At 36.4% G+C, this 14,953-nt stretch overlaps 1 protein-coding gene across 2 annotated transcripts in view; it reads right to left on the bottom strand.

Annotated features, from left to right (window-relative positions):
• The window catches only part of PCCA (propionyl-CoA carboxylase subunit alpha), a 272,824-nt gene that overhangs the window by 134,989 nt on the left and 122,882 nt on the right, over positions 1–14,953 (bottom strand). For both annotated transcript variants that reach the window (XM_059839289.1, XM_059839290.1), the window contains 3 exons: positions 14,129–14,197; positions 13,259–13,334; positions 2,613–2,723 (listed from right to left, as the gene is read on the bottom strand). In XM_059839289.1, the coding sequence (XP_059695272.1) occupies positions 2,613–2,723; positions 13,259–13,334; positions 14,129–14,197 (256 nt within the window). The remainder of the gene's footprint in view (positions 1–2,612; positions 2,724–13,258; positions 13,335–14,128; positions 14,198–14,953) is intronic.

Genomic DNA, 14,953 nt, shown 5'->3' with positions numbered 1-14,953 from the left:
CCAGAGAGATCACAGCTGAGATTCAGTACTTATCATCAGTGTAGATCACTACAACTGCAGTGGCAATTGTGCAGGTTACAAAAGAAACACAATGGATTGTGCTTGAGCATTAATATAACACACATCTCTATTGAAATGCTTCTATTTCTTAAGTTTTCTAAGTTTAAAACACTTCTGGTACAGATTCCTACTGTTGACAGCAGCACATATTTTTACGTATTTCCACATCTGTGTTGGCTATGCATTGCTCTAATTTTTCAGACTGTCACAGCTCTTTGTTTACAGATACTCATCTTCTATAAACAATAGTAAGATATATGAAGCTACTTAATTTTCATATTCTCCTAGCAAAGTTTACCCTGGGTATTTATCTTAAAAAGTTACTTTAAATTATTAAAGAAATTACATATAAATTAGTTTTTGTCTTTGCTCCTCTTGTTAAGCTTCTACCTGTCATCTACCCACCATCCTTGCTTGCCTTCAGCAGTTCCCATTTGAGTCATTGATTTGTAGAAATATTTTTTTAATGGGTACTTAAAAAATTGTCCTCAAATTCAAGTCATCCACTTTTTTTAAGCATGAAGTATTTGATCCAATGCAAACTACATCATTAAAAGGGCTCTCAGTTTCTTTGGTGAGCTTTTAATCACTATTCACAAGTAACTATTCTTGAACTGAAGTTCAATGCCATAATATGTTTCTTCATCTATAATTAAGAAGGCTAATGTGTACTTGTGTTTGATATGTGGAAGGAGATGAGCAAGACTTTTCATACAGCAGGAAAAAAGTCTAGGAATTTCACATGTGCTAATCATTAGTTTCTACTATGAAGCATCACAATATCTCTTCTTGTGTCTTCTGGTGTCCAGAGCAAAAGCATATCTTTAGGAATCTGTTAATACAATACTGCTATTTGATTTATGTTTTTATTGTTCCCAGTTACGTGCCAGGGGAGGCAGCCTTCTCACAATATGGTATTGGGACTGTAACATCTTGCTTCCTTGCCTTTTTTCTCCATTCCCCTCTCCCCATTCCCAGTCTGCCACTCACTTTGCACATCTGCTGAAGTTTACCAGATTCCTTCATGAGCTAAGTCAACCCAGGAATTTACAAAAAAACTACTCCAACAAAAGCAGCAACAGTAAAAAAAAAATGCAGGTTTCATGGTGGTTAAGAGATCTGGATCTACTCAGGAAAATGACTGAATAGTCCCAGAAACACCAGAGAGGCAAGACATGAGATTCTGTATTCAAGTGTCAGGGAAGGGAGAGAGACCAGCTACAGCAGCATCAAGCCTACAAGAGCAGATGAGCAGAGTACCCTGGAATCTCTGCTGGGTGCAAGCCAGCTGAGCTCCCCAAAGATTAGCTTAGTACCCCCTAGCAAAAACAACAAAGGAACTTCTCAGATGAAGCACGGCAAGCACACTGCCACTCAAGGTGGCTAACACCTGTTCCTGTGGTCTCAGTCAGGAGCCAGGAACAAGCAGGATGCATCAATCCCACATTAGAACTGTATCACACACCGAGTTGTCAATTACATCACGATATCAAGTAGTTCTGGTGCAAAGAATAGTCATCCACACACTCACACACTGAGTCCTGAGGTAAGAAAAATCTGTTCTGCTCCTTAATGAGACTAGAATTTGGCAATGTGCCAGTCATGTCCAATGACTGCCAATCTGGCACTGCTGCCTCCAAAGTGAGATGAGGATTCTGCCACATTGGATTAATGATGAATGGGGGGAAAGGAATCTCCACAGGATTCATAGAGGACCCATGAATGATGAACTATAAATACTGTCTTTTCTTTAATAAGAAAGATGTTCTGCCTGGTGAATGCCAGCTGAGGTGAGATCTGTATGGAAGAACTGAGTCTCTGACCACACAGGTCAAGAAAGCACCTACAGCAGATTGGCTAAGAGAGAAGACAACCTTTTAAAACCTGATCCTTGTGAAAAGAAACCAATCTATTTGTTTTCTTACGTTTTTCTAGCAACCATCGGTAAACATTTTTTTAATTGGGTAGTTTGATGCTGTAAAGAAGTACTTGCATTTGTGTTTATGTTAACCTAGTGGATGAGTGAACAATTTCAAAATGATGCCCAATACTGTGTGCAATATATTAAGACTAGGGTACTGAAATACTGATAAAATGCCAGACCCTCCAGAGAAGGCTACAGAGAAAACAAAGGATGCCAAAAAGCAATTCTAAAGGTGATACACCAACTTAATGAAGAAGCAACAGTGCTGAGTGAAAACTTATCCAACTATAGTTAATAGTAGAAGTATTGTGTGTAATGAATCATGATAGCATAGCAGAATTGAACTGATGTTTATTTTACATACTTCATTTGACCTATAAATGGTTTTTCTTGATGTTTGGTGTATTTCCTTTACTATTTTAACACTAGACATATTTATTTTGCCTTCTTGAAAATAAAAAGTTAATTATTTCAACTTTATGCATTATTTAAAAACTCTAATTGTGTGTATGCACAGATATATTTGAAGAAAAAGTAAAGATTGGGGAGCATATCAGTCTAAAAATATAAAGGAGCAATAATCAAAACAACACTGCTTAAGAAAATAAATATTTCCAATGGAACAAACCTTTAAAACCATCAGGATAAACTTCAGGAAGGAATTTAGTGCTGATGTCTCCTTGAACAAAGCGGGGATGGACAATCACTTCTCGCAGTAAAGAAATATTGTGAGCCACACCTGAAAACAAAAAAAAACCAAATCAATACAAAATCAGGTAATATTAATAATAAATTACAGTAAGAAAGTACTTATAAAAATATGAACTCCTATATTTCTGGAATAAATACTTGTTCACAACTTCAATACCATAGTACTGACGTAACCAATGCAGATTTACCAGTTTTGCTTCACTCCTGCTTCAAAACCCTTTTAAACATTCAGTTTAACTATAACATAAACAATCTAAATTGTCACCTCATCAAGCCTAATTCAAACACCTAGCTGAGTTAAGGACAGGAAGCACAACCAAGACACTTTTGGTTCAGTTCTAGAAGATGTAGGCAAGACCAGAGCCATCTCCCTGAAATAACAAACTAGTCATGACAGTAAATATTAGCTCAATTCCACTGAACCCTGAATGGAAAATATGCACCATGTTACACCCCAATCACAGTAATGAAATACAGTAAAAACTTTAACCACTTAACATATCATTTTACAACATTTTTGTCATTTGTAATGCATAAGAGACTCCTGTTTAACTTACAAAAAAATAAATTTATTGTTCCCTCCACACGTTTTTATCCTCCACACAAGGTTTTATCCAACCTTGCCTGGTCAACTCTTTTACTGAACAGCCTGGTTCCCCTTTAGCACCACTCTGTGACTCCGTTAGGCATATAGCCCACCAAAATTATTTACTTAATTTTAAAATTACTTATCACAGAAGCTTTAGAGACACCGTTATCCTTTAATTTCTTTGACTATTATGCAACTTCATATTTTCTGCATTTCTTCATCTCTTTCTCATTCCATTTCTCAGCTTGTCTCCTCCATCTCCTAAATTATTCTATTTTTAATTTAATAACTTCTGTGTAACTTAGTTAGTGACTTAATTCTAAACTGCACTTTGCCAGAAGTACTTGCAGTTTAGCACTGAATATGATGGTCACTAAAAGTCATTTCATTGAAATATTAAATACAAGACAGTACTTATAGAAGGTGGGGGAGGAAAGGTGATGCAAAAAAAAAAAAAAATCCTTGAGAAAAAACTGTCTAGATCATTTAAATTATCTTCTCCTCACTGCAAACAATTTCCAAAAAGAAGGTACTCTCTCTTTTGAGAGTAGCATACAGGTGGTCTCTGGAAAGTTTAAGATTACAGGTCAGAAAACCACCATCTTTATCTCCATTCTCTTCTCAATTTTAGAAAGAGATCAAACAAATTCTGATGAGCCAGAAGAGTTCCATCTTAATATGACTACACACAATAACACTGGCTCATGAACATTAATATTTATTAAGAAAAGCTGGAATAGACATGCAGTTCAGGAGCATTACAAGTGGTGATTTATTCCACGTATGGATAAATGAGGAGCTCCTACAGGAAAGAGGTTATTCAATCTCAGCTGTGCACATTCTCACCCCTCTGGATATACAAAGTAATCACATTTTGTCATCATTGTCAGAGGAGCAGGTAACTCCAAATCTCCAAACACTGCATTTGCCATATCACATTAACTTTGGCTCTAGCTGCACACCATTAAATATAAAATGAGGAGCACATCACAAAATAGTTCATGGCAAAAGTTTGTCTGTGCATCCACATCTCTTGGAAAGCACAAAATTCTGTACTTCACATATGTTTACTCACAAGTTATCAAGATTGTGATGATATGATCACAATTAGAGAAAACATGACTCAATAATTTGCAGGGTTTTTTTCTACCAGCTCTAGTTTAAAATAATATTGAAAAAGAATTAATTGCAAACTGGGGTATTTCAGCTGTAAATTAGGTTATTTGGATTTTTTCCCTTGCTGAGATCTCCCAAAGCACAGACACTAGCATTACAGAGCATGCAAATTGCTGAGGCTACAGGAGATTCTTTTACACTCCTTTTCCTTTTGTGTTTTTCCAGTTTAGAAGCATGAACAACATCCTTGTTATTTTATATGCAGACCAGTTCAAACACTTTCAAAGCTTTCTTCCCCTACTAGTCTGCTGCTGGTGTGAATTTTCAAGCTCTCTGTGTGGCCATCACTGAAACCACTTTAAACACACCGAGCCAGACTCGGCCTCATTGAATCATGAAGTCACAGCTTTAAAGACTTGTTCATGAGCCATTAAATAGCACATGACACAAGCAGTTCAATGATGACATGATAGAAATTTGTCCATTTGATTAAAAGAAGATCCTTGCTGCTTGCAACCTAAATAATCGTTCACAGACCCCGACTCCATAAACACTGAATGAAAGTCACGCTGCATCTCCACTAAGCAAAAGAATTCAAAATCTTATAATAAATGACCATAACTTAGAAACAAATAATGTCTGTCTTTGGCTGCTACAAATTCCCCCCAAAATTTCTAATCTGAATAGTAAGTTGAAATATCCCAGAGACTTCATCTATTACAAAATCAAGACAAGGATGAGTCCTTCAATGTTGCCCAACTTTGAATCCAGGATTTAAACATGCTACAGTGTGGTAACCAGATCATCTCACATTTTTCTTTTCTAAACTGCTATAAGATCCCTGGTGATGACAGATGACAGAGCTTGGTGTCTCAACTGACTGCCCCGAAAGACCTAAAATGAAAAAAATACTATGAGTATTCTCAATTATTTCTAATTCATGTGCATCTGAAAAAAATGAAACTTCTGCAATGTTTTAAGCTCCAAAATTCATTTAATAAGTTCAAAAGAGCAGAGAAGCCTAAGTGTTTGGGAAGCAACATAAAATGCATTTTACATACATGAATTAAAAGCTTAATAAACAAGTTTCCCCTTAAAGTATCATGAAAGACTATCAGTCCCCATGATCATTATGTGAGCAATGACTGCATGGTTGATCTGCTTCTCAAGACTGAGCTGATACTTTTAGTGATGTACCAAATCATATGGCTTTAAAAAAAAAAAAAATTACCAGTGTAATCCTTCAGAAGTCTACAAGTTTTAGATTTGCAATTTAGTGTGACCTCTGTCAAAGTTCATAAGGTCTCCATCTGTGTGTGAGTAACTACTAGGCTACAGAAATATGGACCCCTAGAGCAGCTTGCTCCTGACTACCTGCTGCTTCCAAAACACTGGCCAGACATTAGCCTCACACTCTCACAGGATCAAACAGAGGCTAACAGGCAGTGCTTATTTCATGCAAAGTTAGACACTAAACTGAAGTATATTGTATTTATATTGCAGTGGTTTTCATAGAATTTTTCTTTTTCTTGAGCAGATCTGTAGACTGCCAGGAACAAAATCACATTTGTTAGCCTGACAAGCCATGACATTTTCAACAAACAAACAAAATCCTAAACTATATCAATTCATTTCTCCTCCAGAAAACAAAATTTCACTTCAGCTTCATGATTTTACATTGTTAAGGCTGACACAGAACTGCAGTTACAGTTATGTTCTTCTTTCCTCTAAGTCAAAATATAATAAACTATAATAATCACTGGTTTTGTACCTTTGTTTTTTCATTTTGCTTGGCTGTAGTTTTCATACAATATTACATCAGTAGCTTCTCGGGTTTCAATTTTTACACAATATTTTCCAGAACACATTTGTAAAAGAAAGCAGACTAGCATTTAAATTATGGAGAGCTAATGAAATTTTTTAAAACTACACATTCATATGCTTTATATAGAACACAAATTGCTGAGGTTTCATTAATTTTTCCAGTTAAATTGTCATTATTGCCTAATGAATACAGGAACACACTAAATAATCACACTGTTCACCAGAGCTTATTAGCAACCCCCGCTTGAAGAAGGCCTCATTAAAAAAAAAAATTAAATTATAATCAGCAGAAATTACTTCCCATACTGCCTGTCTTTATCTTGCTTCCTTCCCTTCCTCATTCTTTGCCTTAAAAACTCTGCTAAGTACACCCAACTTTTCATTAACTTAGCTACACACTGTAGCCCAATTCCAAACCCGTCCTCAAAAGAAAACCCAAAGACAACAATAAAATGCATTTTATAGAAAAACAATTTTATAACAGGTTTATGAAGAGGCTATATCACACCACATTTTTACTCACTAAAAATCAGAACTCGGAATGCCAAGGCACAAAATCATAGGCAATGTTTTCACTATAAATATTTACTGACACTAAACATATTCAGTGTTGATTAGTCTTTTTACAGTATTAAGCTTCTGTCATCTTGATGCCTGCAAACACAAATCTGCATTTATCCATGTAAACTTAATTGGAGTCCTACATGCCCCTCTGTAGATAAGCAGTTGAATAGACTTAACTTGCTGATCATTTCAAATGGTGCTAAATGGAACAGAAAGAACTTTATCTGCACACTTACTGACCGCAAAACCAACATGTGGAGCACAGGACTAGAGGTTTCTCTTTTTAGCAAGCCAACAAAGATAAACTATCACTCAACAATTTAAATGCTGAATAAGAATAAACGTGATGAAGCTTGAGGTATATCAGTTATTTCTCTAAAGGAAATATTAAAAAAATATTAACTAAGCTCTGCACTGAGCATTATGAAACACTGATTACACTACTGTTCACTTAAAACAAGAACATTATCGGATTTGCACAGACTATGAAAACACCACTTTCAACACATGAACTTTCCAAGTCCATAATTACCACCCAGCAAGCCTCCATGCTCCTAATACCAAAAGTTTTCATAATATTCCCTAAAACCCTCAACATTCAACTGTTTAACTGTCTTTCAAAGCTCGTGTTTTGCTACAACTCACTTCAGAGCTGGCTATCCATGTACAAAGCCCCATCCCAAAAGCAAGGAAAAAAGGGGGTTTTATCTTTTAATTTTAATATACAAACATCCACATAAAATTCTCAATGGGATCAGTGCACTACTGAGCCTCAGAGCTGAACATGTATTCCAATTAAAAACAATAATTCTTTCAGATGCAAAAGTCTGGAGCTCGCTGAACTCACACACCAGGATAAAGGAGGAGAAGAAGGCAGGTAAAAGGAGATAATCTATGGCAATATTGTACTGTAAAATCATACATTCAAACTCAGACTTTTGTAACTGCATGTGGTTCTGAACTTCTTAGTAAGAGTTAAAGAGGACAGTGTTATTATTTACAGTGTTAGCAAACACAAATGAATGTGTGAATCAGTAGAATAATTGCAAGTAGAAGCTAAGCAGGCTTTGTCAAGAAAAGTGAAATTAAATAAATGTCCATTCTACCACTATCCTCTCCTCAGATATCCTTTTACTTTGAAGATGGGGAATACAGCACTAGGACAACTTTGCATCTAGGGAAATAACATTCATTTCTTGTTTTTCACTGCCCTAGTTCTTTCTCCTTAATAAAAGGGAGAGGGGAAAAAACATACAAACAAAAAACTTATCTGGAAAAAAAAAAGGGATCTTTTTTTTAATTTCCCCTTCTGCACCAATAACATTGCCTTCCTTTTTTACCTGATCAGCCTGTACTTCAATTGCCCTTCCCTCTTCCTTCTCCACAGGACACTGGTAATCTAAACCACATCCCACATCATTTCGCCAACAAGCTCCCAGTCCCACTCCCTCCCTCGTGACTGGCTTAAGAAAAGGAGAGACCAGGAGCAGCATCTGAGCTCCAAGCAGATGCTACTAAGCATTCTGAAATTATTCCTTCTAGTGATTTTGAACTAAGCTTGTTTCCTTCTCTTCTCCAGTTTTGGTTTCCACATCAATACACTGGGGAATCTGCAAAGGGTGAGAACACAAATACTCTTGCAGAAGTACCCGCCTGTTACCGCTGCTATGTAGAAGTTGTATGACCTGTTGAAGCACATTTTAAAAGCACAACCAGAAAAACAAAACTTCATTTCATTTAAGAGCAGACACTATACACTGTTTTTGCAGGCAAATAGGTTTTTTACACACAAAGATTGTTTTGCTCACAATACCACTGAGAGCATTTGCAGGGGCTCAGAACACAGGTAAGTCTAAAACTTACACGTATACTGACATAGAGAAGTATCTTCAAAGTAAAAACAAAATAATTCAGTAATTCATGATGTTTGGATCTAAATGAAAGCTTACTGTGGAAAGCTTTGTACCTGAAATTAATTTATTTGACATACATGATAAAATACTACCGTTGAAGTTGGGTGGTTTTTCTGGTGCTCTAGGATGACCCTGCTTGAGCAGAGAGGTTGGACCACATAATCCACTGTGACCCCATCCAGTCTTATTCATTCTGTGATTTGTGGAAAGCCAAGGCCTTCTCACAACACTAAGTACAGCTCTCCTTTTCCCCCCTTAATTAGTGTGTTTACAGTTACAAAAGCTCAATACAACAGTTTCTGCTGCCACTATTCTGGCAGATCTCCACTCAGAATTAACTTCTAAATTTTTCTTCCCCTCAAACATTTAACACTTTGCTGGTTTCTATTTTATGCTTGCTCTTTCACCTCATGCTGGAAAATTCCCCCACCCCCAGCTGGTGGTTCCCTTATTCTCTCTCCTCATTTCTACTCCCTCTTGCTCTATCTGCTGCTTACGCTTTTCTTCAGAGGCTCCTTCAACTCTTCTTTCTCCCTAATGGTCTAATGCATTCCTCTCTGCACACAGCAAGCAGGATCTCCACAGAGAAGGGTTGACTTTATACCAAGACTTAAACTTCATGTTATTGCTTTACTTTTGAATGCTCAGGGAAGATAAAAAGCAAACAGAGGTCAAAGGAAAGATTCCTATAATCTGCACTCAAGGATATGAGCTGTCTGTCCAATCAGACCCTCTTGTGACTTGATAATGTGGTCTACTTGATGCATAAATATAACCATTTATTTTATTTAAATAGATAAAAATAACTTTCATACACAAACTTTCCAAAACATCATACAGGGATTTATACAAACCTTCACATGAACAGATTGTCCCCAGCACCAGAAATGACAAAAACATATTAAAACTTTAGAAAAACCAAGAAGGAAAGCACACCACACCATGTTTACACACATAGGATATACACTGAAAGGCATACTTTCAATACCCTATTTCTGCTGTTCAAATTAAACCCTCCCAAAATAAACAAAACAAAAAGGTTTCTGAAAAAAGTAAGAGACAGAAATGAGCTACTAACAACAGTGCATGCTCAATGGAAAAAAATCATGCCTCATCCCAATGAGCAGCAGTGCCTCTCTGCTTGACTGGAATCCTGAACTTTTCACTATTCACAAATCTTCCAGTAATCACTGCACAAAACAAGAAATGTCTCTTCTTGAGAGAAATCTGAGTTGGATCCTCAACTTTAATCACCCCAGAATTATACTGCAAGACTCAGAGATAAAAATGTTACCTAATTAGACCCTTTGTCATTCTGGAGTCTCAGCTGAGATTTTGAATTCAGATCAGCTCTCAGTGGAGAAGTCAGTTCGTGTCAGAATAATTTAGACTGTAAAGAACCTCAAGAGATCATTTAATCTAATCCACAACTTAAAGAAACACTATCCTAGACTTTCATCTGCTCCCGTTAGCAACAATGGAGATATTACACAGGAAAAAAGATTGAGATTACATTCCCACGACCACATTGACCCCATTTTGACTCAATCTTGAGTTAGTCATACTCTTAGCATCCACCAATGAACAGACTGCAGAATTTTTCTCTTCACTGTGTACAAGTTGTCATCAGCCCAAATTGTAATAAAATATTAATGCATCAGGCATTTTCAGAGCACAGCATTGTTGCAGATATCCCTATTTGCTTAATTCTCTATTTTTAATGAAGATACTGCTATTACAGGCACTATATGATACAGCCTTGGTTGCTTGAGATATTATTTACTCAAATTTTGCTTAAGTCTGCTTTCATTGCAAGTATTAGACTACTTTTAATATTTAATTATTTTAATTTCCTTCATGATCTTGTCAGGAAGATTCAACTGGGAAGGGCAGCTAAACCATGAATTCAAGGCCAGGTAGTATCCAGTCCAAGAAAACAAGTCAGTAAAGACTTGTCTGGGGACTTGTTCCCTGTAGACAGAACAGAGCAAAAAAGGAATGGGGTAACTTATGAATACCCTGAAACCACAGCAAAGAAACTGAATGTTTTTTACAGAGCCAATAGACAAGGAGCAGCAGAGTAAGTCCTTGACCTTCACACTGCCAACATGCTTCAACCCAGCCCAGATAAGTCACCTCCTGAAGGGTCACTGTGCTACTTCAGTCTTGGATTCTCTGCTGGGACTGCCATGAATGACATTGTATAGAGGCATTTGCTTCAAGAAGACATTTGTCTTCTAGGAACTGGATAAAAAGCACTGATTTCACACAGGTCAGCAAGCAACCATCAAAATAGTAGTGACTAAAATTCCTTACCAACTTTTGTCTGCTTTGAACTGGTGACACAGAAGTGATTGAGAAGACTCCATCCTCCATTAGCAGTCCCCAAGCTATGCATTAGATCGTCCTTGACCTGTTACTCAGCCACCCTACATCCCATTCCCACCTCATGTGAGTGAACGAGCATCCTTGTTTACAGAAACTGCAATCCTTGGGATTTCAAATCTGAAATTCTCCCAGTGCACCTCATCACTACAACTGACACTGACTTCAGCTGGTATTGCTTATCTAAAATACTCTAGAAGAGTTCATTACTTACAGGGAAAAACACAGTATCTCTAAAACACCATGCAAACATAAATGCTGCTTCCCAGGATTTCAGAGGGACAAGGCGGCTGTGCTGAGAAATAGGGATCTGAAGCATACTGTTCAGGAAGACTGGCAGTCAACACCAGGTAAAAAAAAATTATTTTGTATCTTTCACTACTAACAAAAACTCAAGTTGGAAAAGACTTAAAATGTGAGGCATTTTACAAAAGATCGAGGTAGTTTAATATTTTGTTACATAGAAACCCAACTTTGGAAAGCAAAAATATACACCATCATTTTAGGGTAAAAAAAAAAAAAAAGTTTCTACTAACTACCCTACCAAGAATCATTCACACTAGGCAAGAGAAGAGATACTTTATTATCCAGAAATGTTCCATTTTAAATAAACACTGAGAAGAAACTACCAGCTGTGTAAAACTACACAAAAATCTCAGTGGTTTTCAAATGGAAATCACCGGCCACTGCAACTAAAAGTGTGTTCTGAAAATTCATCTACTTTTGAAACCTGTAGTACATTACATTTTGTGGTTTGCAGTACTTTAGAAAAAAAAAAATCCCCCTACAGTTCACTAATTACCTCTTTAAATGTTCTTAACAGACTAAAAGCTTTCTCAGATAGAAATACTACAGAGACATTAGATATGATGAATACATGCATACTAATAAAAAGACTGTAAAAACCTCACGAATAGAAATTAGTACTTCTCAGATGTAAGGTCTCATATACTTCACAAATATTTATAATATTTGTGGAGCTGTTATTAGGTACATCTGTGTAAAACACCTAAGCACAAACAACCAGTTTCCATCCCATATTATAGCACACAATAAAAGACAATGCTCCACACACATTTGCAATATTCTCATCAAATGAAATACTTTTAGCATCACTTGCTATCAATACAACAGAGTGTGAACCCAGAGCCTGTCTCCATTAATAATAACACCAACAAATCCCACCCCACATCAATCTAACTACAGCAGTATAAATTTCTCTCTCATATAAATTTACTCAGCTGCTTTACAGCAGGGGTTTACATCAGCACATTGTACTGCAATAGTCTAATGGCTCAAGTTGCACCAATATAAATCTATGTTAGAGTTAGCAGTTCATTTACAATGGTTAATCCTAACATGGATCTAACTACACTGTGGTAGAGGGATGTTCATTTTCCCCTAGACAGATAAATCTTTTGAGTTTGACAGGACAAACTGTATGTACCATTCAGCAGACCAGCGTTAAAGCCAAACCAACTTTTACAGAAACTTCACAGAAATTTTACCTCTCTTATCTGAGTTGTCCTTCCTATTTTCCATAAGACACAGAGGAAGACCTAAAGATTTCTCCCACACAAAATATGGCTTCCCTCACCAAAACTTAAAAAGATAAAAGTGGTCAGGGCTGATTTAACCCTGCTGTCTGGAAAGCCTGGAAGAATGGCTGCATCTCCTTTACCATCAGTGAGCAAGAGCTGAAACACATGGTGACCAACAGCCTACATCTGTATCTGCCCAAACCTAAACAATGACCTTGAAAATTAGAGAAATACATAGATATACACAATCAACCACTGTGATAATATTTAATTGCAATCAATGTATAAAATTCCTAAAAAATGGCAATTACTTTAAATTTCTTACAGTACAACTGCCTTTTCCCCCCTCTACAACATAATAAATCAATTACATGCTACCATTCAGTGAGAACTATGAGTTTTAAGAAAGTTATTTAAATATTTATCCTACAATATTCAAGAGAAAAATGGAGAAAAAAGTCTCTTTAGAGTTGATGTATCTTCTCAGCTTAATTAACACAAGCTTTTCCTTTTTTAATTTGCACTTAAGAAGTGGGAACTTTATTCAATTTGCTAATTACTACATTTTCAAGCTGTTTTCTTGAAAGAGATGACAGCCTATCACACTAGGAATCCAAATTTCTCTAGTTACCTCGAATTACGTAGTTGTCCAAAGCCTCTTCCATTCTTTTCAGTGCTTCAGCTCTATTAGAGCCATAGGTAATCAGCTAAAGAAAAAAAAAAAGGTATTTATATTAACTAGAAATTAGATGTTTGTTTCTAGAATTTGAATAGCATTTAAAAATTAAATAGGTTTGTAGAATTTCTGCAGTCATAAAAAACATTTCTTGACCATTACTGTACTTATGCTATAAAGGCTCCCTGAAACATCAAGAAAAAGCTAAAATCTCTTATCCTACTCAATGAAAGAAGGCCAATCACTTTTTCCTTCCTAAAACTTAAAGCATCTAAACAAGCTCTCAGAAAATCAGATGAGAGGTTCACTATCCAAGCTGACTCACCAGATTCCTAATGCTCAACAAACTCCTATTTTTTAGAGGACTGAACTCTATCATGTCATATTTTAATGTTACCAATATATTCCCAGTGAATAAGAACTAATGCTTAAAGACACTATCAAGCATTTCTTTCAATGCTTCTTTTTGGAAGCCAGGATTACTGACACTTACATCCAAGCAGGACTATATTAAAAAAGATACATTGGCAGTATCTAAGTCAGACAATAAAGGCTGGTGTTGAAATCACAATCTTCTTAATAATTAGAAACTGCAAGACAACTACAGTGTCAAAAGGTAAAAAGAATTTTATTTAGAAGTGACACTAAGTTTCCTCTACTGCACATCTTCCTTCACTTCTTTTGTATTCCCTTGAGACATGTTATGCCTGGCACCTTTAAAATACTGATTCACCAATCCTTTAATATGCTCTTTCTCATAAAAGATCTAGGTAGAAAATCAGTACTTCATACCTTTAGAATATTGAGAAATAATGATCAACTCACTTTTGAGATCATGGGATCATAATAAATGCTAATGTCACTTCCTTGTTGTATACCACTGTCAACACGTACCTTCAAAAATAAGAAGTGAAAATAATTATATATTACTGGAAAAAAATTTCAACGAGGATCAAATTCAAAATTCAATGAGGATCAAATCCACCCATTAGCCTTAAACCATAACCCCCACAAAGCTTATCACATACATTTTTCCCTCTGGAAAGACTCAAATAATTACTTGTTTTCAGAGAACCTGGGAGGAGGGAAGGGAAGCTTTTTTTCTTCACCAGCAAAAAAACCCACTTGCAAATTAGTCTCTCCTTTATGAGAAACTTGACTGCAATCTTGAGTTCATAGTCAAAATTCTCTTTTGTTCTCCAGAAGGCACAGTAAACACAGTAAATCTGATCTAACAATTTCAGCCGTGTTACACTCGCTTCAACTCTAAACACATTCAATTCTGATTTAATCCCTGCAATAAAATACAGTTGTAATTATTTTTCTGACTGACACCTGGCATGAGGGATGACCCTTATAATCACAGCCTTTCTGCATCTATATGTAATCACATCCCTCATGTTCTGCTACAGCCCTTCCAAGGGCTTCAGCAGGAATGGAAGTAGGGAGTATTCAGCAGGAACTTTGGAGCTCTGCTTATCAGCTCCATAGGAATACTGAGCCTATGGTTTTCATGTCTGTAACACTTTTCTTCTCTGTCTCACCCTCTCAACTGTTAAACATTTTTTTTTCTGTTGCTGCTCTTCCCCTGAGGCTTTAATGTTTACACAGCTTTTTCCATGGCTTTGCTTTGTAAGGACACAGCCCCAA

The sequence above is a fragment of the Haemorhous mexicanus genome, chromosome 2, assembly GCF_027477595.1.
Source record: "Haemorhous mexicanus isolate bHaeMex1 chromosome 2, bHaeMex1.pri, whole genome shotgun sequence".
NCBI classification, from domain to species: domain Eukaryota; kingdom Metazoa; phylum Chordata; class Aves; order Passeriformes; family Fringillidae; genus Haemorhous; species Haemorhous mexicanus.
This window is presented reverse-complemented; position numbering and strand designations above follow the sequence as displayed.